Genomic DNA, 20737 nt, shown 5'->3' with positions numbered 1-20737 from the left:
AAATTATGGATATCCCACCAAAAAAAACCCAACAAAAAACAAGGGCAGGGAGCTTGGTGAAGGCAGACACAGCTGCTATAAGCCACTTTAAGACTGAGTGCCCTCATGGCCACATCACATGAAGACAGACAAATGATGAAAGGATCATTCAGATGAGGGTTGCTGCCATCATACTAACTGGCTGCTTAATGGGCCTATCTTTTGTTCCCGGAGCCTCAACAGAAGGCAAGATGCTCATCATGAGCCCATATTAACATATAGAGTTATCATTAAAGCTTTTTGTAATGAATCCAATTGTGCACACGTACTTAAAAGCACATGCACAATTCTTCTTGTGTTCACTGGATGGCTCTCTGGCACTCAAATGAGTGGGGTCTGCCATCCATGACCACAGTTTTTTTTTTGCCCTTCTTGCCCATCCACCATCTGCTTAGGAGCAGCATGTGAGAGAAACAACATGGCACCATGTGGCACAGCGTGACAGAGCTCAGTACTCAGCGCTGGGTAGCACGGATTGCTTTGGTGGAGGTTGTGAGCGTGTGCAGTGTGTGCCTGTACCACCTGGCTCACAGTGTGGTGGAAAGTTGCCCTCTATTACACATGCCTGCATGTGCCAGGCACAGCCAGATTTCATAGTCCACACGCACACTCTCAAGCTTGTCACAGGAAATTAAAAACCTGTGTAGTCAACATGCAAACTACTGCAACTAGAGCACACATGCACATACTAAATCCCAATAACTAAACACAACCAGCTCTCCACTGAGTTAAACTGAAAGACACTAAACATCTATAATGGCACTCTCTAAGAACCACCATGAGTCACTTCTCCACTTTTCTTCAACTTTTCCTTGTGTCTTTAACAAAGGTCACGTTTCAGTTTAGTCGCAGTTTACACCTGAGCCCTTCACTGTGCACACTTTGGGCTGCACCCAATGAAAACACATGAAGAGATAGAGTTGTGGTGCCTGTCAGAAGGCCTGAATGATTTTAGGTTATTAGGAAGTGTGCTTCCAATTAAGCTGAGTAATTGCCAAGGTTTGGATATGTGCTACTTTTTGTGTAGAAACAGTGTGTTATACCATTTGTGAGTGACTTATTGACAAGGTGATAAAATTACCAAGCTGAAGTTAATGTAACTTGTCAGTGTGATGTGCAGTGACTGGTAGTGTCTGTAAGAGTTACTCACTGATGCAGGGGGCCACAGGTGAGCGGCTCTGCTGGTAGCCCTTGGCACAGCGGTTGCAAGTGATGCCAGTGACACCATCCTTGCAGGGGCACTGGCCTGTGGTCTGGTTGCAAGTTTTGCCTGCTGCGCCCACAGGGTGGCAGTCACATGCTAGGGTGGACATAAGTGACAGGTGTGAAGGGGGAGGGAGTGTTGTGATATAGGAAAAAGGGGAGAGAGAGAAACATATGATCATTGATATTTATTTTTTAATATTTATGCCATAATTCCACACACAAGACAATGGCTTATTTCTTGTATTTTACAATCTTGGCAGGGTATGGGTTGATCTTGTAATCTTCTCTTTTTGCAACAGATATGCATTAGGACTGAATGTTTGGCTCTGGACTTAAACCTCAGACTGAAGCAGCCCTTTTCCTGCTGCTTCTTTGCCTGCTTCTGTGCTTGGCTTTTGCTGCAAGGAAAAACGCTGAAAGCATAAGATGGCAGGGGACAGGTAAAACAACAACGAGACAGACAGGCGGTTGGAGGGATGCATCTATTGCATCACTGTCAGGAGAACCAGAAAAGCACACGGCGGCCTCTTCTCTCCACTCTGCTTGTTTCCGCTTTCCTAAATGCTACACTGATACCGGCTTGGTGACACATGCTCTCCTGTTTCATCACTTCCCGAAAGTTCAATCGGTACATTAAAAAAAATTGCCAACAGCAACAAGCAATGCTCCAGTGACCTCACTCTGGCAACATTTGTATGACTTTTGCCGGTTCTAGGTGATTTATTTAAACCACATTAAGCCACATTAGGCTGTTTTGGTTTGAAGAGCTGTTAAATACAAGAGCTGATGGATTGGTCTGAAGCTTTCTGACAGAGATTTATAGGGTGTGTGAGAAGATAAAGGAGAATAAGAAGTAAAGGAGGGGATAAGACAGAAATGGGAAGAGAGTGAGAGGCGCAGCACTTCAGTAAAGTCCAAACAGAGCCTCTGGTGTGCTCAACAGCATAAAGTGCAGTGAATCTTACCAAAACTGTGGACGCACCGGCTCAACCAAGAAGCATTTGTTCTTCAGATAATAAACACATACTTAACAATTCACAGTGGGGTCAGCCAGACAGATACATACGTAGGTGACATATAAAAACTTTTACATCTTCTTGAGTACAGTGTGAGTGACTGGTTTTCACTTTGACACTGTATTCAAAATAAAGTGAAAGTACAGAAAATAATCCTTTTCTATTTATCTACTGACATGCTTCCAAAAAATACAACAAACCTTTCCCCATATTTTCCACCTAATTCGTTGGAAAACAGGCGCAAGCTAGTGCAAAATTACTAAAGCAAACTTGGAGTGACTTGACTGTAACATGATAGCTGTAATTGTCCAAAGCTTATCAAGAAAAGACAAGAAAGGCCACAATTACACTTCGGGGAAAAACCCAGTAACCCAACAATTTGTTACAGGGCCTTCCAGAGAAAAGCAGCTGCAAACATGTCACAGTTTCTCCCTACCACTTGACGGAAATTTGAATGTGTTTATTTGTGGTGGACATATTTTAGCTAAAGAGGCCTTAAAGACTCTACCACCTGTTGAATGTGTCGAGGGAGGGAGGGTTGTAATGTCTGAAACTGACCCAAGAGCTGTGTGGTGGTGGTGATGGGGACTAACTGCAGCTCAGATCTTCAGATCTTCAGAAGCACGTTTGTCTTTTTCAGCAAGGCCAAGCGGTCCACAGGTACTAAAGTAGTTGTACTCTGTTTGAAGTTGTGCACAGAGACGTAAATTTGATGCTTCAGTGTCCGTGCAAAATCTCCACCATTTGAGTCATGTTAGTCCAGCCAGGAAACCGTGAAGCTTTCATGGCACTTAGTAAGAATTTGTGACACAGGACTGAGTCGGAGGCCAGATGTCATGTCGACAAGGATCTTTCTGTTGCTCTGTCAGCCACATAATGAATATGATCACCCACATACCACAGCTCTTATTCGCCAGACAGGGCCAGAGCTCATGCCACTGTTCCCAAATGATACAGTGTCCATGGAATACTGGGGAATTTCTGGCATTCTCAGAGCCTGTGTCGTGTTGTGTTATAAAACCAGGTGATTAGTGCACTAAGAGACAGAGTATGAACCCCTGGTCTACAGAGGATAGCCTCAGCTCATTTGTTATTCTACACTGTTCATTAAGTGGTTGCTCTGATTTCAACTGAAATCTAAACAAGCTGGTTTGATCAAAATTAAATAACCTAATTTGAGTTTAGGTTTACTCTTGCCAGTGGGATGATGTTCCCTGTGTCAAAACACATGGGATAAACTCCCTGATATGTGATCTGTCTGACACAAGTCTGGTGTCGTTCTGTCACGCTTGTCGAGACATGTGGCAAAGCAGAAGGAACGACAAGCCATTGTTTACCAGCTAATCTGTGAAGAGCATGGGCTGCCAACCCGATCTAGTCAGTATGAATAACATGTGGATGACAGGCATTCTCACTTCCCTTCTAAACAATCATAGTTTGTTGTAAGACATCAGAGTTTACTGCCTCTACAAAGTTCAGTAAACAACCAGTACTGCCAGATCTGAATAGGCAGAAAGTATTCGGGGCGGCGATGGTGGTGGGTGTATGTGTCAATCTCCACCCCCCAGCTCTTCTCCTCAAACTTTTCTCTGAAGTTTTATGTGCAGAGGCTTGGGCCAGTTAAGAAGCAGTAAAAAGTTCTCAGATGCTGATGACTTTTCAAGCCTGTGTGATTGCGGATGTGACAGGCACCGACCGCATTGGGATTTGACAAGCGTTTGCTCAGTTTAACCGTGTTGCTCTGTGCTTTCTGTGTTCATATGGCAGGGACTGCTCTTTATCTGCAGTTACTGGCAGCTGCAAAATTTGGACAACATGGCCTTATTTGTACCCTCGGTTGGAAAATATGTTTTAAGAGTCAATTATATTCTGGTGGCTAGTTGATTGTTAAAATAAATAAAAGTCCTGCTCCCTGCTATGCACAGCGACTCTTCACTGAATGCAATAATATGAACAACTGGATAAAAGCTTCCGATGATAAAAAGGTAAAAATAAATAACATACAAAGCTATGCAAAAGATGGCAAAAACTATTTATACAAAGTCAAAAAATCCACAAAGGTAACCAACAAACAAAAGAAAGAGCCAGTGCAAAAATAATTGTGGTGGCTATTCTGGTGTTTAACCTGCTGTCTCACAAACTGCCTCGTAGCGAGCGAGACACCATATATCTGGTTTCTTCTGGGTTCACTTCAATGAATTTCATCAGGAAACAGCCTAAGTTTCCAGTACAACATGTGTCAGCCCTACAGTAAAGAAGATGGTTTCCCGTTTCTTGGGAGTACCCAAAAGAGATTATGCCATCTGGTGGAACTAATAAGAATTGCAATACTGTTTCTCATAGATTTGCTACAGATTTTATGCTGCTATATGTACTATTCTACTCACTTTGCCCTGCCCTAGTAAGTTAGTATGCATAAGACGTTTTTGTCCACAGTGACAGTAAATATCCTGCCCGGCTTCAGGAATTACGACATTTTCAACAGTGTGGTTTATATTGGCTGGCAGAGCTTCACATGAACTATGGCCCCATTTTAAATGTTTTTTACCAATGTTCCCTGTGGTCAGCTGTATGGCTACAAACCTTGTATTTTGAACTCTTCATATAGTGCAGCCAGGATATTTGTTTCTTTAATTCGCTGACTGTTTTAATGTTTGTGACACTGTAAAGGGTTCACGAAGACACAGTTGCCCGGGCATCCGAACCAGTAAGCTGAAGCTGTGCAGTGTCACTTTGAAAGGGCACCTTAGTATCTAGCAAGGAAGACAGTGTGTACTTAGCGTATGCGGGGGGTGTATGTGGTGGTGGTGATGGAGGCAGGAATGAGATAGTTTCACCATAATTCTCAGACTGCGTATAGACACCCATCTAGAGCAGGTCTGATCAGAAACAGACATGGTGCATTCATTATCTCTGCACTGCCCCCAGCCTTCACCTCTCCTGTTTCAGCTTTAGGAAACACCTGTATTTTATTGTCATAACTCCAGTTCACATGTGACACTCAAACTCTTCAGTCATACTGCACCTTCGACCTCTGTCTTGACCTTGACAAAAAATTAAAATAAAAAAATCTGAATTGAAAAATAAAATCAAGGATGCCAAAAGAGACGTTTTATAAGATTGTACTAAGTCATAATGAAAGTTGTCAGAAGTCATGGAGCCAGCTGCTCAGCAGAGGCTTTTCGAGCATTAACTTTCATTTTTGTCACATCTGTACCGTGTATGATGGAGAAAGATCAACTGTTTACTACTGGTTCATAGTGCCATATAGTGTCATGGAACCTGCATGTGTGTGAAAGCATCACACTCCCAGGTATTGCAGAAAATGGAAGATTAGGGAACACCTGCAGGGAATGACAGATCTCAGGGCTGATCTGTTGGGACTGAGGCAGATCTATTTCTGTCAGTGTTTCAGTGTCTGTCAAATGACTTAGGTTTTAAGGTATGTAACCAAGTCACTGTGGAGTCATTGCCATTATATGATGAATGGCTTAACATCTCAGCACAGCTAACAAGGGCAACTGTGGCCTGATACCATGCCATTTCAAACCTTCTGGTGTTGGGTTACAGCTTGGGTCGGCTGCAGAAGGAAAACTGAGTGAAAGCCAGTGGGAGATTCTCACTATGAAATTTCACCCATAAGATCTTCATGGCTATGAGCACTGGCAGCTCTCACCAGTGCTGTTTTTTATGTTCTGGAAATGATTTTTTACATTCATCAGGAGCAACAGGAAAAAACCTCCGTCTCTGCTGTTGATTTGAGTACTTTCCTGACCAACAAGTACAGGAAACTGGTGTTGTTTTTGCAATGAGTCCAGTCAGAGGATTGCAATGCTTCCAGTTAAATATCAGGCTGAAAAATATTCACTGCAAATGTGAAATAATACAGTAGTAACAGAAGTAAAATACGTTTTTCCCTGAAAAATGTCTTGATCAAGTGATAATATGTATTATGTTGTATGGAGAATGGCCAGAAACACGTCAGGCAGAGTCTCAATTCAATTCTCTCTGCTATGGTATAACAAGTCAGATGTGCTGATGTTTTTTTTTACTTCAAGTTACTGTGACTGTGTGTTTCCAGTCGTAACATGTTCCTTCGTTTATGCTTTCTCAGAAATGATATAATTACACAAGTATTAATAGTTTTAGAATACCTCAATCACCCTTTGTTTGAACACTGTGAAAGCATTTAGCACAGCTCAAAATGTCAAACTAAGCTTATTGTAGTAATCGATTACATTTTCCTTTAAATATATATTCATTTTGTTACTATAGTGGTGGTTGATATACAAAAGTGATACTAAAACCTTTGCATTAGTTGTTGTAAACACAGAGTGCTTGTTGATTATGTTTTTGACAGCAGATGAAGAACAGGGTAGTTAGCGCTGTGTGAACAGTCATAGCCACTTTTACACCGCCCATTCAATGCGCCTCGCCGTTCTGTGTGAAAGGTACATTACTGGCATGGGGGATCATTGATGACCTTCCAAAATGCCTCAGTGAGAGGTGTTATTTTTGCTGAGATGAGTTCACCTGCATAAATGGGACGAGGCAAAATTGGGGTTGGAGGTCCGCGTGAGTGAGAGAAATAAAAACTAAATGAGGAGAGGAGGCGGTGTCAGTGAGAACAAAGTGATTCTCAGAATTAAAACTATATTTTGTGATAGTTTTCATTGTCGTTACATTGTAAAGCATGAATAAACACAGCCAATGCTCTGCAGAAGCCTGTGGGAAGGATTTTGTGTGAAAGATGCGGGAACCTTGAATGAGTGTAACCCTGCCCTCAAACAGACATACAGACCTGAAATCGGATACACATAGTACTGCAGTTCCTGATTTCCATTTATAACTGTAGTACTGTAGATAGCAGACATCTGTTTATTTTCAAAGTGGCCGCCAATCCTTGTACCAGGATTGTGGCATGTGTGTAAAATGAACACCGGAGCGGCAGTTTGCCAGCATTTTTAAGTCTAGTGTAAAAGGGGCTCAAAGTAAAACATCTGCCTTGAAGAAGGGTCGAAACACTGGCGGTTTGCCCTGATCTCTGTGTAAAATTTCTATTGAATGAAAAAGTGATTTCTAAGAAGTTTTCAGCAAAATCAATGAGTATTTATAGCACACTGAGCAAAGAGCAAAGAATGACACTGCTTTCAAATCTGTGGCTTACCTTTGCAGGCTCGTCGGTGAGTGATCGGTTGGGCCATGTCTCTGTAAAAGCCCTCCTTGCAGTAGTGGCAGTGGCGTCCTGCGGTGTTGTGGCGACAGTTCATGCAGACCCCTCCGCTTTTCCTCCCTGACAGCTTGTACAACTCCATGTTGAATCGACAACGGCGGGCATGGAGGTTGCAGTTACACGCTGCGGAGGGGAGAAGAAAGTTAACACTGCTATTTGTAGGACTGCATCAGCAAAGGCGAGTAAGATAGATGTAAACGTTTACAGTATCTTCACAGTATTTATGTAAATTTAAGTGTTCATTGCAGTAAAACATATGCGTACCACCATGTATATGACACGAAAGCTGGGAGAGTTTTTTCCATTATGATCGTGAGTGGTTTATGATCCAATCTGTGGCCGTGTGCTTGGCTGCTATTCCAGAACTCATCAGTCAAAAGTGATATTTGCAGAGCTCATTTTCTCCATTTAATAATGTATGAATTCGCCTTCTCTCAGCCCATTAGTTATTAATCTCTGGAAAGTGAGATATTAATTTCATGAATCACTGATGAGAAAAGGCTCCTGAAATCTATAAAAAACGAGCCGGATTCAGATAAAGAAGTAGGCTTGAGTTAGCTGTCTTCTAAATGGGGCAAGCCACAATTTATAGGAGATGTGAAGTGAGGTCACATTGCTGCACTGTCTCTCTCTCATTTGCAATTGAAATAACTGGTTCTTCGATATTGCTTCAGCTTTTTTTTATTTTTTCAGTTTTTCCACTGATTCCTCCATACCACATTAGCCAGCTCTGACATTATTAACCTTGTTCACTCTTTACATGTGGGGTTTGCATCTGAGCAGTCTAATGAGGAACCTACCCTTCTTGTTTGTTCTCTGGTGGTTAAATCAGAGTCAGACATGGAATCTGAACACTGGGCCGTGGCTTTGAAGACTACTTTTGCAGAGTTTAGTTCCAGTTCAGTGCTCTCCACAAATAAATAGGTACAGCTGAGTTGTTTGCCCAAAAACTCAACAGCTAGGCAATCGATAACTATTAGGGGAATCACAGCAGACCCTAACTAACTTTAATCTGATGGGAGTGAACTTGAAAAAATAAATATCAATAACAAGTAATGTAATACTGTAACAAATAATTAAATGCAATGCAAGTTGTGAACAATGCAATCTCCATCCATAATAAAAGAGAAACCTGGCAGCAGGTCCAAGGTGCAGACCCTGAAAATAAAAGGGGGGTGGGGACATTCCCAGACTGTTTCCCAATTGTATCAGGTTATTATGTAGTCCCATTTGTTTGGGATTAAGAAGTTATGAAAATATAGTTTTATGTATAACTCATATCGAGGCAGCACTGTTTGTGCAGAAATGTTGCTGGATCTTTTGGTGTGCTCTCATGATCAGATGAGCCACAGATGAGGATTGACCTTTGACCCTAAATAAAAAGTTCTAGGCAGTGTGGGATACTGAGACAAGTTTGCAAATCAAGTGAGTTAAAAGCCTTTTTATCTTAAATGTAGGTTTAGTGGTAGTGATATGGTTAATCCCTGCTTTAACTGATAAAAACTACATTTTCCAAATTGATTACATATTGACTGAGTAACTGGTCCATTCTGTGTGCGTGTGCATATATGTGTATGTGTGTATCTGTATCTAGTGTGTCCACATGTGAACGACTAAATAGCCTGTCCAACTTCTTCTAAGGGAAGTGTGACAAAGAACACGCCAGCTCCGGTGAGCGTCTGGGGCGGCTGTGGGGGAGAACTGGGTGGGGGGGCTGCGATTATGATCAAGCATTTCAAGCACACACATAGCTGTGAGCACTTGTGCCCATTAACACCTTGTAGTGGAACATGAAAGCAATGGATAGTACCGATAGGCCTCTCACAACTTCCTCTTGATTTAGACTAAATCTGCCCACAGAGTCTCACATAAAAGAGAACATGTTCAAGTGTGGCAAATGCAAAGAAAGCTGCAGAATTTAACCTTTGATTGATTTAACATGTGTAGCTGTGATGACTTTAACAGCAGTCAGACTTTTAGTGACAGTGTCTGAGAGAAATAGCAGTCAGTCTAGTATCTGACAAAAGACAAAGACATTTTAAAAAATGGCTGCAGAGCAGTGACGTGCTTTAGATTCAATGAAAACGTGTCATTTAGAGTTAATGAGAAAAACTAATCAGCACAAAGTCACAGTAGCTTCAAGGAGGTGTTCGTGTGTTTCTGTGTGTGCCGTTAATGTCAGCTTGGAGCTACAGTTACTCAAACATCCTGGAATGTTTATGGGGCTGCTTTAAAGTGCCTGTGTGCACACACAGACACCTCATCTCCTCCAAGATGCCACCTCCACCACCCACCACCGCTGCACCTCCACTCACCAAAATCAGGCTCAGAGGGGGCAAATGAACTCCATCAAAGGCCATTTTTTTCAATTCATTAACACATGAAAGTCTTTTTTTTTATAAAGTTATTATTTGTTAGAGAAAAACCAGACATTTTGGCACAATAAGGAAAGTCTGAAGAGAAGCTGTTATCCTTGAGCGAACATGGTCCCTTTATGGGTCAGTGGCTGATTCAAGGATGCGTAAAAGCTGCTTCCTGATGTTGTCGTGGAAATCAAACAACAAACACAAGCTATGGGCTAGGCTAATGGAGGTATGCTGAGGCAAAAACAAAGGAAGAGAAATCCCCAGGAAAATATTAGACCAGAGAACTCTTTCACCACTTTGTCATCAAGATGAGCAGAACAAATGCTACAGTAAATATTTAGCTTTTACCTGATGTTTTCCTCTGCACAGTTTGTACACATCTCAGTTTATGATTTAGGTCACTTCTTTACTCTACAGAAAAAATGTGAGAAACCATCAGGTAAGGTAGGTTAACAGATAAATATCACAGCTTTCATAGCAGGTGCCTCCATAATTGAATGTGCTGGGAACTACTGTAGCTCACAGACTGCTCTGTCAAGCATGCAATGACAAATTGACCCATAAAGACTGAGCTCAACAAATAATATGCAAGTGTGTTCGCACAGTGCACTGTGTCTTTCTTCCCCTCCATGTGTGAGGGATAAATCTAACCCCATTTTTCCTTCAGCTTAACCAAAGCCAAGCCAGTAAGCACAGCCAATTGATTTTGGATGGCTTTGCAAAACCCAAATCCCAAGGCTAAAATTGATCCTTGAATGTTGGGCTGCTCTCTGACCACCACCTTTCCCCTCTTGGCCCAGGCCATGGTGCAGATCTGTGACAGCCCCCCTTGGGTGCCCTCTCTTCTTGGCCAAAGAGGCCCAGCTATATGGGCCCCTGTGTGTGTGTGTGGTATGCGTCTGTGTGTGTTTGGGCTAAGTTCCGCCTGGCTGCTCCAGCCACCTGCTCAGAGCACTGGGGGAACACCCGGTTAATTAGCTCCTCATTAGAGCCAAGGCAGTGTACAGTGTGGACAGTACACACATCACACATTTATGCACCCACACACCAGAGATGACTGTTTCAAGAGGTTGTTCACAAATCAACAAGGATCAAATGACAACAGGTACAAAAAGTTTCAGCAGAATTGAGACATAAACAGATGTAAAGACCGGTGGACACTATAATGAGCTGTGGACAGCGAGGTGAGACAACGTTTTTAAGAACTCCAAGCTGAAAACTAACAGGAAACTACACCTCCTGTAGTCCTGCTGTGTGAATTACATCCACCGTGCGTCTACCCTTGTGTAACAAAACCACTTCATCCCCACTTCCTTTTTTTTACACACTGACATACTGTATCTTTCACTCTAGCTTTGACACCACATCTCAACCCTTCTCTTACTCCACTGGTTTCTGTGGTTAGCCTCATGCCATGGACTTAAGAGCCAGCTCTTTGGAACCCTTTTGAACTAAGAGTCCCCTTAATTCCTCTCCCACCCCTCCCCTAAGCTTCCCCCTCTCCTCTTACATTCATGAGACCCCCATCTTATACTCTCACTGGATACCTCTCCATCTTTTTGCTTGTGTCCTTCCCCAGCCATCTTTCTCTTCTCTATCTTTTCCTCCATCTCTGCTTTCTGGATGGCATCAGGCAGGGAAAGATTTTAACAAGATTAGGTTGGAGGGCTGCCAGGTTGCGGGGGCTTGGGTCAGTGTTGAGTCCTTAGCTCTACCCTCGCTCTGGTCCACTTCACTTCCCCACATATAAACATTGTTATCTCTGTCCCACCTTGGCCCCCACTCTCTGTCTGTCTCAACCACTTAAATATCTTACAGAAAAGAGTACAGGGGAAGAAGCAGACAACTGTTGCACAATCAAATTATCATGGTGAATCAGGAAAAACTGAGACTAAAAGATGTACTTTTGACTCTTGGCGTACAACCATGAGGTCCACCCTGGGAGATACATCTGATGCCTGGGCTGGTTTAGAAATAAAATGTGACGGTGGAGAGAGAAGACAGCAGAAATGTTAAAGGGGAATAAAATGTTTTACTATAATATGATCAAGTTGTGATGAAGGCTTGTCTGTGAATGCACAGAAAACAAAAAAGCTGATGATGGATGACCTAAACGTGAGAAGCAATTGTCCAATGCTAAGCTGAGGAGGAAAATAATGAGATAAGAATCACCATTAACAAAGACATACATAATTCTCTTAACAGCCTCTGAATCTCAGTGCCACCAGCAACTCCATCTGGTGGCCACAAACCACAAGTTTTTCTCAGTCCACAGACCACAGAGCTCTACAGCAGCAAGCAACAAAAAAGGCAAGCTGTAAGAAAAACACAAATAATTATATGGGAGAAGAACAAGGAATGATTTGAGTAAAATGAGAAAAAATATATGAATGAAAAGAAGAGGTGGCAAAAATTACCGAAAGTTAATATTTGACAAGAGTCAGTTACAGAAGGATAGAGAGGAAGTAAGCACCAGCGGTGACATGCACCTCAGGAGTTGATTGCTACCATCTGTGGGGGAGAGTCGATGGGGCCCTGGGACAGCAGGGTGGGCATGCTACAGCTACACCAGTTTGCTTTGGCATCAGGATGAAATGCTGCATCACACCACTAAATTACATGTGGCTCTCACACATGCACAAATGTAAGGGGATGCATATACACATAGACACACTTGGCTTCAGGCAGCCACAGATGGTCTCCCAGGGTTTTAACCTGGCTGACATTAACGCTGTTATTTGACACTTTGCTGTCCCTAGCATTTGTTTCGCTGTGTTCTCTATCTTGTCAAAGAACCTTTATGGGTGGCTTCATAGAATGAACAACGCATCAACCTCTTGTGGGTTGGCCAAGGCCCAAAGTTGCAATACTCACAGAGGGAATGAAAGCAAAGAGCAAAGTTACAGTACAAACTGACCAAACCCTGTTGTCTCAACCAGATAAAGGAAGTTACTCTTGCTTCAGGCTCTTAGTGCACACACACCTAAACAACACCAAGCAAAACTCACACACCTTCCTGGATTTTCTGTAATGCAGCCCCTGTGTCTCACGCTAAACCACCCCTTGTGGAATAGATTCATAGAGCGGTTGATTTTAGAACAACATTTTTCAGCTGTGTAATTATTTGAAAGCACAGGGCGTTTCATTCTCAGAATCACTTTTCCTGGCTCAGCAACACACCCCTTCAACATATTCACAAACATCTCTTGTTCATTTAAATGTTGTGCTGTAAGTTACTGAATTGTCAGCTCCCTGTTTGCCCCCAGCAACCAGCGGTGAAGGAAGGAGGGGTGGAGGGGTTTTTAAGTCAATTAGTGAAAGTAGGAACATGGCACACACATGCAGGTAAAGCAGCTTTTCATTCTTATACAGCAAAAGTTACTGGAGCAACTTCACCCACTGTCAAGGACACTGTCAAGGTGTACAAACACAGGAAAAACAAACTGGAAAGCAAATGTTCTGGCCACATGTGCAGTGTTTTAATGCAAAGGTAAAAGACCAGCGCCTTTCGGCATAAAGCCTTTGTCAAGGTCTATTGAAAATACACAAGGAGCTCCATAAGTAGTACAAGTTCCTTTTACACAGCCAGTGACATACAAATATATACACAGTTTTCATCTTTACCCATCTAATGTATATATTTGGCATCTCAATGAGCTTCATACCTTGACGCCCTTTAAGGACAAACAGGAACATTTCAGCTGAGTACAGTTTAAGGCTGCTGTGTGCTGCGAAGCTGGACCTTCAGAGGTTATTGTTGAAACTGAAAGCATTCTAGTGGGCTTAACTTAGTTATACCCAAACCAAAACAACATTTTGTTGCAAGAACAAAAGAAAATCCCTACTGTTCTCCATGCTGTGATTGAGAAACTAAAAATGTGGTGTTCTTTATGTCATTAAAATCGTGGAACTTCACAATCTGCACTGCGATTTTATTTGTACTGTGTGTTCATAGTCACCAGGCCTAAAAAGTGCCTTGAAGTATTTGCTCTATGACTGGAACATGGGTCTGACCTCTGCTTGCCCTTACTAAGAGATGTGGAGAGGGAAAATGCTGTGAAAGGAATGAGGCCTATTTTGAAATTCTAATCAGCATCAAATAACCATCTGCCACTTGTCAGTGAAGGAAATGAAGAGAGAGTAAAAGGAAGAAAAAAGAGAGAGAGAGCAAGTTTGTGCCTCTGTGGTCTTCAGAGTTTCCATAGCTCTGTACAGATCTGAGAGCTTAGTCTGAGCCCTGTTCTGAGCATGTGTCCCTGGCTGGCCTCTTCCTCTGACACACACATACATACACATCTGCTGGATCACACCGCTCTCCCTAAGAAACCCATCTGTCAATGTCCCCCTAATTCCGGCTAATAGTTTCCAAAAAAACAGAGGCAGAGCCCACCAAAACCCACAAGCCCCCACAAAAGGTTTGAGCAGGCATGAGACAAGGCTCTCGACTTCAAAATCTGGTTGTTTTGCTTCTCTTGTTTAGTATGGCATACTTGATCTAATAACATCTATTAGAATTTTTTTAGATGCAAAGACTGATTTGTGGGAATTTTTTTCAGGTGATGACATGGACACGGAGAGTCTACTGTGATTAGTTATTTGGCTGATTGGTTTACTTTCAAAGAAACTCCCCTCTTTGCACATAAACAGAATACCAAATCAACCAGTCTCCACTGGAATCTATAAGTTAAATTTACTATTAAATTATTCAGCGCCACGCTGAAACACTGCAGCGGAGCTGGAACACCCAGCTCTGCAACCAGCCACAGCTCACCTGCATTACTGAGTCCAAACAACAATTTAAACCTCCTTTACATGACCTCAGTATTGAATGCTATGAATACATACCAGTGTGCCTGGTGCAACACTGGGAGCGGATCTGGCTTGGCTGGTCCATTAGGGATGGATAGTGTCTGGCCACGGGCTCGTTACGTCCCAGAGCATGACTCTGGACTTATGCAGACTGGGTTCAAATGAGGGAGAGGAAGGGCTGGGGAACAGAGCACCTTGGTGCTGCAGCCAAAGAAGGCCGAGATGGCTGCAGACACAGCCAAAAGCAGAGAGCTACTGCTCCGCCATAAATTATCATCTGCTCAGCATGTCACACTGCAACTGACTCTGCAAAAGGCCTGTTCATCTTATGCAGTGACTTTGGCAGACTCTATTATGACATGATATAGTGTGTCACAATTTTAAGTCAACATAAAATATATACATTACAGTACTGACCATGCCAGCAGAAAAAAAAGCACACTCCATCACAACAGTGACTAAATAGCTCTTATCCATCTGTTTCCTTAGGCTGTAGTGTAGCTCACACTGCGGGCAGATAAATCATAGCCCTATCCATCAGACACCCTCAGACACTCTCCTTTATGAGGCTGCCCTCTACTATCGTGGAATTTCATAACCAATTTCTTAGTGCAGGGTGGACTGTGTCTGGAGACAGTACAAGAGCGTCCCAAGAACACAGACATCATCCAGTCATCTTGATGTAGTGCATTTATAAAGCCAGCCTGTTAGAGACATTGGAACATATTTACTGCACCAATACCTTCCTAAATGTTTTCTTAAATTTGTTCTTGAGAAATGCTCTATGAAAAGTCTATGACAATAACAATGTTTTTAAACCACAGAATTGTTCACATCGTCCTCGTGAACCGAAAGCTCATGCCAGTTGTTCCGATTAAACATAGGTAAACTCCTCAACCGTCCCCATGAAAGGGTGTGAGACTGCAAGGGCCATGTGCACACACAGCAATGTCACACAGAAATTATAAAGAGAAGGTGAGAAAGTCAACAATGTCCAAATGAAAATCTAAAGACAGTGAATCTTCATGAAAACTGCATCAGTGGATTTTAAGAAGAAATGTCATCTTAAGTAAATGAGGCCCAACGTTCTTGTTCACAAGGCAAAAGATTTAGGTCATGATTGATTAGACTGAGAGGAGATCTACCAAACTATTTACAACTACACTAAAGGGGGGATATCTAGCAACTAGGCATGTCATTTCACATAGACTGACACAGACTCATAGCTGGAGTGTGAAACAGCTATTGATATGGCTCTACATCTGCTCTAAATTCCTCATTATCCACAAACAATCTCCCTATCAACTTAACCTTGTCACCACTCCAGAAAGGATCATGACCTCAGCGTGGCCCTCTCAGACCCTCCATCCAACCCAAACACCCCAGGGCCTTGTGAAGGCTCTGTTGACACCTAAGGGACTCCCTGGCTCTGTAACTTGCCACTCTTCTGCACTTTCCCAGTCTAAATGCTTACACTTTGCTGCCACAGGGTTAATGCTGCAGCCTGCCACCATTTGTGCACAGTGTCAGAAGAAAAAAGCAATCTGACATATGAACAAGAGGCAGCTATATTTTAAGAATAGGCATTAATATACACTAAAGTAGCTTTGTAAATATTCTCCTGATGATATTTTGGAATCATTTCTACCAGAATAATCTCTAGAGAGAATTCTGGCACAAGGGACATCTGGGATTGACTTTTTGGTGTGTTTGGATGTGCGATCAGGTGTAGTATGTGACTTGCAATAGGTTTTAATTGCCATGCGTCAACACTGAGATTAGGTCGTCTGAGTTGGCCAGTGCAGCCAAGCTATTTAGTTCAGAAATCATGGATAGATGTAACATATTATTCCCACAGAGATCTATGTGACTTAGTGTAACATTAGAGACATGGCCATGGAACATTTTAAAGAGGGAGCGTGCAAAGGTACGAGAGAATAAACACTGAGGGAGTTACATGATATTTGTTGTAGAAGGGGCTAGATGTGTGTGTGCGTGTGTGTGTGCCTGTACATATGAGTTGAGTAAGTGAGTGTTGGCATCGAGATTTCAGTGTACACAGTGAGAGGAGACTGGGCTCGTTGGCTGGTCTAATGCTAAAATGGCTTTGCTCCTCTGGCTCCCCTTTAAACCGATCTGACGCTGGTCAGTGATAAATATGATCTCAAGCCAGCTCACTGGGCAATTATAACCTGTTAGCAAAATATACACAATTTTCAGTGATTTACTCCTGTTTTTTCCCTCCCTGGCTATAATTTTATTCCATTATGGTTAAAGGTTGAAATGGGAATACTGGTTTCTAATATGATCTCATTTTCCTCTACTCCAACACATTTTTATGACGAGCAAAATCAGCTTGAATTGTGTTCCACATATGTCTGTTTATACCAACAGAAAAGCTGTAAAAATCACCATCACAGAAACGTCCTCATATAAGAGAACAACGTCCTGGTAAAAACCAACGTGTCTAAAACCTTCATGCACCCATTAAATGAATATATACGTTAGCAGGGCCCTGCCTTCACTAAGGATGTAAAAGGTAGGGGTATGGAACGCTTATGCACTGGGGAGAGGCAAGAACTTGGGTGGTAACAAAAAGCAGAAGTTGGATTGTGCAGGTTCATAGCATGGGAACGGAAATGACATGGCTCAAGCAGGTCCCCTTTCCAAACTTCAGATAATTGTCTTATCTCCGATTAATGTATATCACATCAAAAACCTGTTATCACACAAAATCTTAACCCACCTAAATTAACAGAAATTGCCACAGAAGCTGCTGAAATTTCACTTGACAAGCTTTTAGAAAGGATTCTGACAGAGCATGTCTTTGGGTAAAGGCAAACACTGCCAAACACACATTCTTGGATGACTTAGCCGTGGTGGTGCGCCAGTGACTTGAGGTGTTGTTATCCCCTGTTTAGACATGCTTGAGAAAGGTCAGAAAATATGATTTTGTTCAGAGTAATCCCTGTACAGCAACTCTAAATAGAAGAAGCTGATGGGAAATGAAAGCAAAGGATGGGCTTGTGTTTGGAGAGATGCTGCCAAATTTGCCAGCTCAACCACTATGCGCTACCAGAATGTCTCACCTGTACAAACACAAACCCATCCAGTATGTTCTGGCAGCACTATTAATTACCCTTATGAAAGTCAAACACAGGTCACGATAGTTAAGGCTCTCATTTTCTGCCTTCCACTCTCTTTCCTTGTGTGTAAATTCAGTTGGTTAGCCTGACTTTGCACAGCTGTCCTCACACCCTGAAATGGGTGGTGAAAAGGTCATGACTCTATCCAACAGAGACATAAGCAAGTATTTTCAAAATTTCCTATTTCTCATACTCTCCTTGAGCTGAGAGAATGGGATATTTGTATCAGATACAGTGTATGAGGGAATTGTCTTGGGGAAGCAATACCTGCCTGATACACAGGAAGGGGAAAGGAGCAAAGCAAGGAATAGAGCTGAAGAGAGACTCTGTAACACAGCAGTCTGTGAAATGGTTCTTTTATAATGGCCATTGAGTTGCTGTCAAGACAGTTATAGGCCACTTCTACAATGGTTGGATTTATAAGACTCTTCATTCTTAGTACTATGATTTGTTACAATCAAGGTACAGTAAGACATGAAAGTTAAATAGCCACTGTGTTAGGTCTCCTTTCAGAAAATCTGTTGTGCTAAATTAAAGAGAGACAGATATCCACTGTGTTCCACAGCAGACCAACTGAAGCATGACATGCAATAAAGAATGACAGATAGAGGGAAAGACTTACGCAGACACTCATTGGCCTCGCGGGCGTTGGCTCTCTGCCACGGTCGGTCATAGTGAAATGGCTTGCAGCGGTCACATTCAGGTCCTTCTGTGTTGTGTTTGCAGTCACACACTAGTTTGCCTTCCTTATCTTTCAGACAGCGTGAGGCATGTCCATTGCATTTGCACCTCCCACCCACCTGGAAGTCTCCTACTGCATAGAAATAAGTTGGCAGCGTTGATGTCACTGCCATGGGGTCATCGTCTCTCCCTCCGCTGTTGCTTCCAGCTCCCAGGCCCAGCTCACGAGGTACCTGGGGTCGGCTGAAGACCACACGGATATCTGTGACAGTCACCCAGTCCTGAAGGACCGGACTATTGTCGAAGTCTTTGCCAGAAGGCCGCCCATCGAGGGTGCTGAAAGCAAGCAGGTCAGTGTAGCCATCTGTGCATAGAGCCTCCTGCTCATTCTGCTTGGTAATAGTTGCTTTGTTGGGCCGATTGTACATACGTCGGCACTGTGAGGAGTAGAACTGGTAGGGCATCCAGGTTTTGCCATAGTCCATGCTCTTGTATATGGCCAGGGACTCAGGTCGTGGTGAACAGAACTGCAGGCTGATATAGGTGATCTCAAACCTTTTACCCAGTGAAAGGGTAAGAGTCACATTGTATGGTGAGGTGTTCAGATTCTCCGACTGCCAGCAGGTGAGATTGTGGGCTGAGTTGTGGTCAGTGAGGTAGGAAGCAGGGTGGGCACGGCGAAGATCAGCTGCATCACATATTTGGCATGTGCGTACAGAAGGCCGATCATCACCCCGCTCCACCACACTACAGGAACGGGATGGAGGCCGACCACAGACGCTGGACACTGTTACCTCTTTGCCAAAGGCAGCATTGATAAAGTCAGGGATACAGTGGCGTGCTGCACCTGTGTCATCATAGCAAGGGTCTAGAGGGATCTGCTGCCTTGCAAAGGGATTGGTGGCACTGTAGGTGGAGATCGAGCAAGCCAGGAGGCACAGGCTCAACAGACACCTCCAGGGTTCCCTCATCTTGCTCTGAGAGCCTGTGTGCGATTATGTGCAGATGAGTCTTTGTGTGTGTGTGTGTACGTGTAAATGTATGTGTTGTTATGTGGATATGACTGTGTCTTTCCACTATGTGCATATAATTGAGAGTCAATGGACGGCGAGTGTCTGAGCTCAGTGACCCTTCACATCAGGCTGAGCAGAGCCTTTCCTGTAAGAGAAGGAAACAAACAGAAAGCTCAGTGTTATACAAATATTTTACCATAATAGGATATAAAATAGAAAGTAACTGACTGAATTTCTACTATATCAAAATACATCTGTGCACCTTAGAAAACAAGTTATATTTGCCCTTATGATATACAGGAAATTAAATGGGATCTTTTGTACACTTAAGTGAATGTTTTCATTGAATAAAAGACTGTCAAAGGATAAGACAGTTAGACGGGAGGCCCACAAGAAAGGATGTGACCATTTAAAAAGAGACATTAGTGGCTGCAAAAGACTGCACCCTGAATTTCAATGCCGGCCACACATTCAGTACTTTCTTTCAAGTCAGAACTGGCCAAACCTTCTGGTCATGCTTGAGCAGAAGTCACCCTATGATCCCTAGTGATGCTGTGAAGCAGTGGGCTGTGTGTGACCCTGGTTAAACCTTTACTTTAAGAGTTGATACTGAAAAGGGGAAACTATTTTAATTAGGAGGACATAGCTGCTGTTAATTTTTAAAGGAATTTGACAGGAAATCAACCACTGTAACACATTTGTCACATAGTAATAATAATACTCTATATTAGAAGGAGGCTATGAAAGCCTTTCTAAATCTTAGTCAAGAGGTACCTGGATGACATCATTCACAGTTAGATGAGGGGCCTCTCTGTCCCAAAGTGACAAAGATTGAGGAGTGGATGGAGAGAAAGCTTTGGGGCAAAGCAAAAGAAAGAGATATACATGGCCTGAGGCTTTTCCTTTCCTAATCCCCCTTTTACGTACATGGGTGTCAAATCTAGAAGAGCCCCATTTCAAAACAGACAGCTGAGGGGCTGAGAAGGCACCCCAACCTTCTTTGCAAGGTATTTATTAAATTACAATGACTCACACCCACCTCCTTCCCCCACCCTCACTCTTCTACTACAGCATCCCTCTTCATCTTGGTAGAACAAAAGGCCGTCTCTGTATCCAATTCAGTTGAGCAGGGGAGGCAGGCAGACGGATTTAAGGGGAGTCGGAAAAACAAAAGTTTCGTTCTTTTCTTGTGTGAGGGGTCCAAAGCTAGAAACCCTCCAAAAGAGCC

The 20737-nt window shown here is 42.9% G+C and overlaps 1 protein-coding gene across 1 annotated transcript in view; it reads right to left on the bottom strand.

The window, feature by feature from the left end:
• Positions 1–20737, bottom strand: part of ntn2 (netrin 2) — a 36873-nt gene that overhangs the window by 7571 nt on the left and 8565 nt on the right. Inside the window, exons 2-4 of the mRNA XM_020606377.1 lie at positions 18438–19654; positions 7429–7617; positions 1190–1339 (exon numbers count right to left, since the gene is read on the bottom strand). Coding sequence (XP_020462033.1) covers positions 1190–1339; positions 7429–7617; positions 18438–19467 — 1369 coding nt within the window. The 5' untranslated portion in view covers positions 19468–19654. The remainder of the gene's footprint in view (positions 1–1189; positions 1340–7428; positions 7618–18437; positions 19655–20737) is intronic.

The sequence above is a fragment of the Monopterus albus genome, unplaced genomic scaffold, assembly GCF_001952655.1.
Source record: "Monopterus albus unplaced genomic scaffold, M_albus_1.0 scaffold76.1, whole genome shotgun sequence".
NCBI classification, from domain to species: Eukaryota; Metazoa; Chordata; class Actinopteri; order Synbranchiformes; family Synbranchidae; genus Monopterus; species Monopterus albus.
Note: the sequence above shows the minus strand (reverse complement) of the source record. Positions and strands in the feature narration are given on the sequence as shown.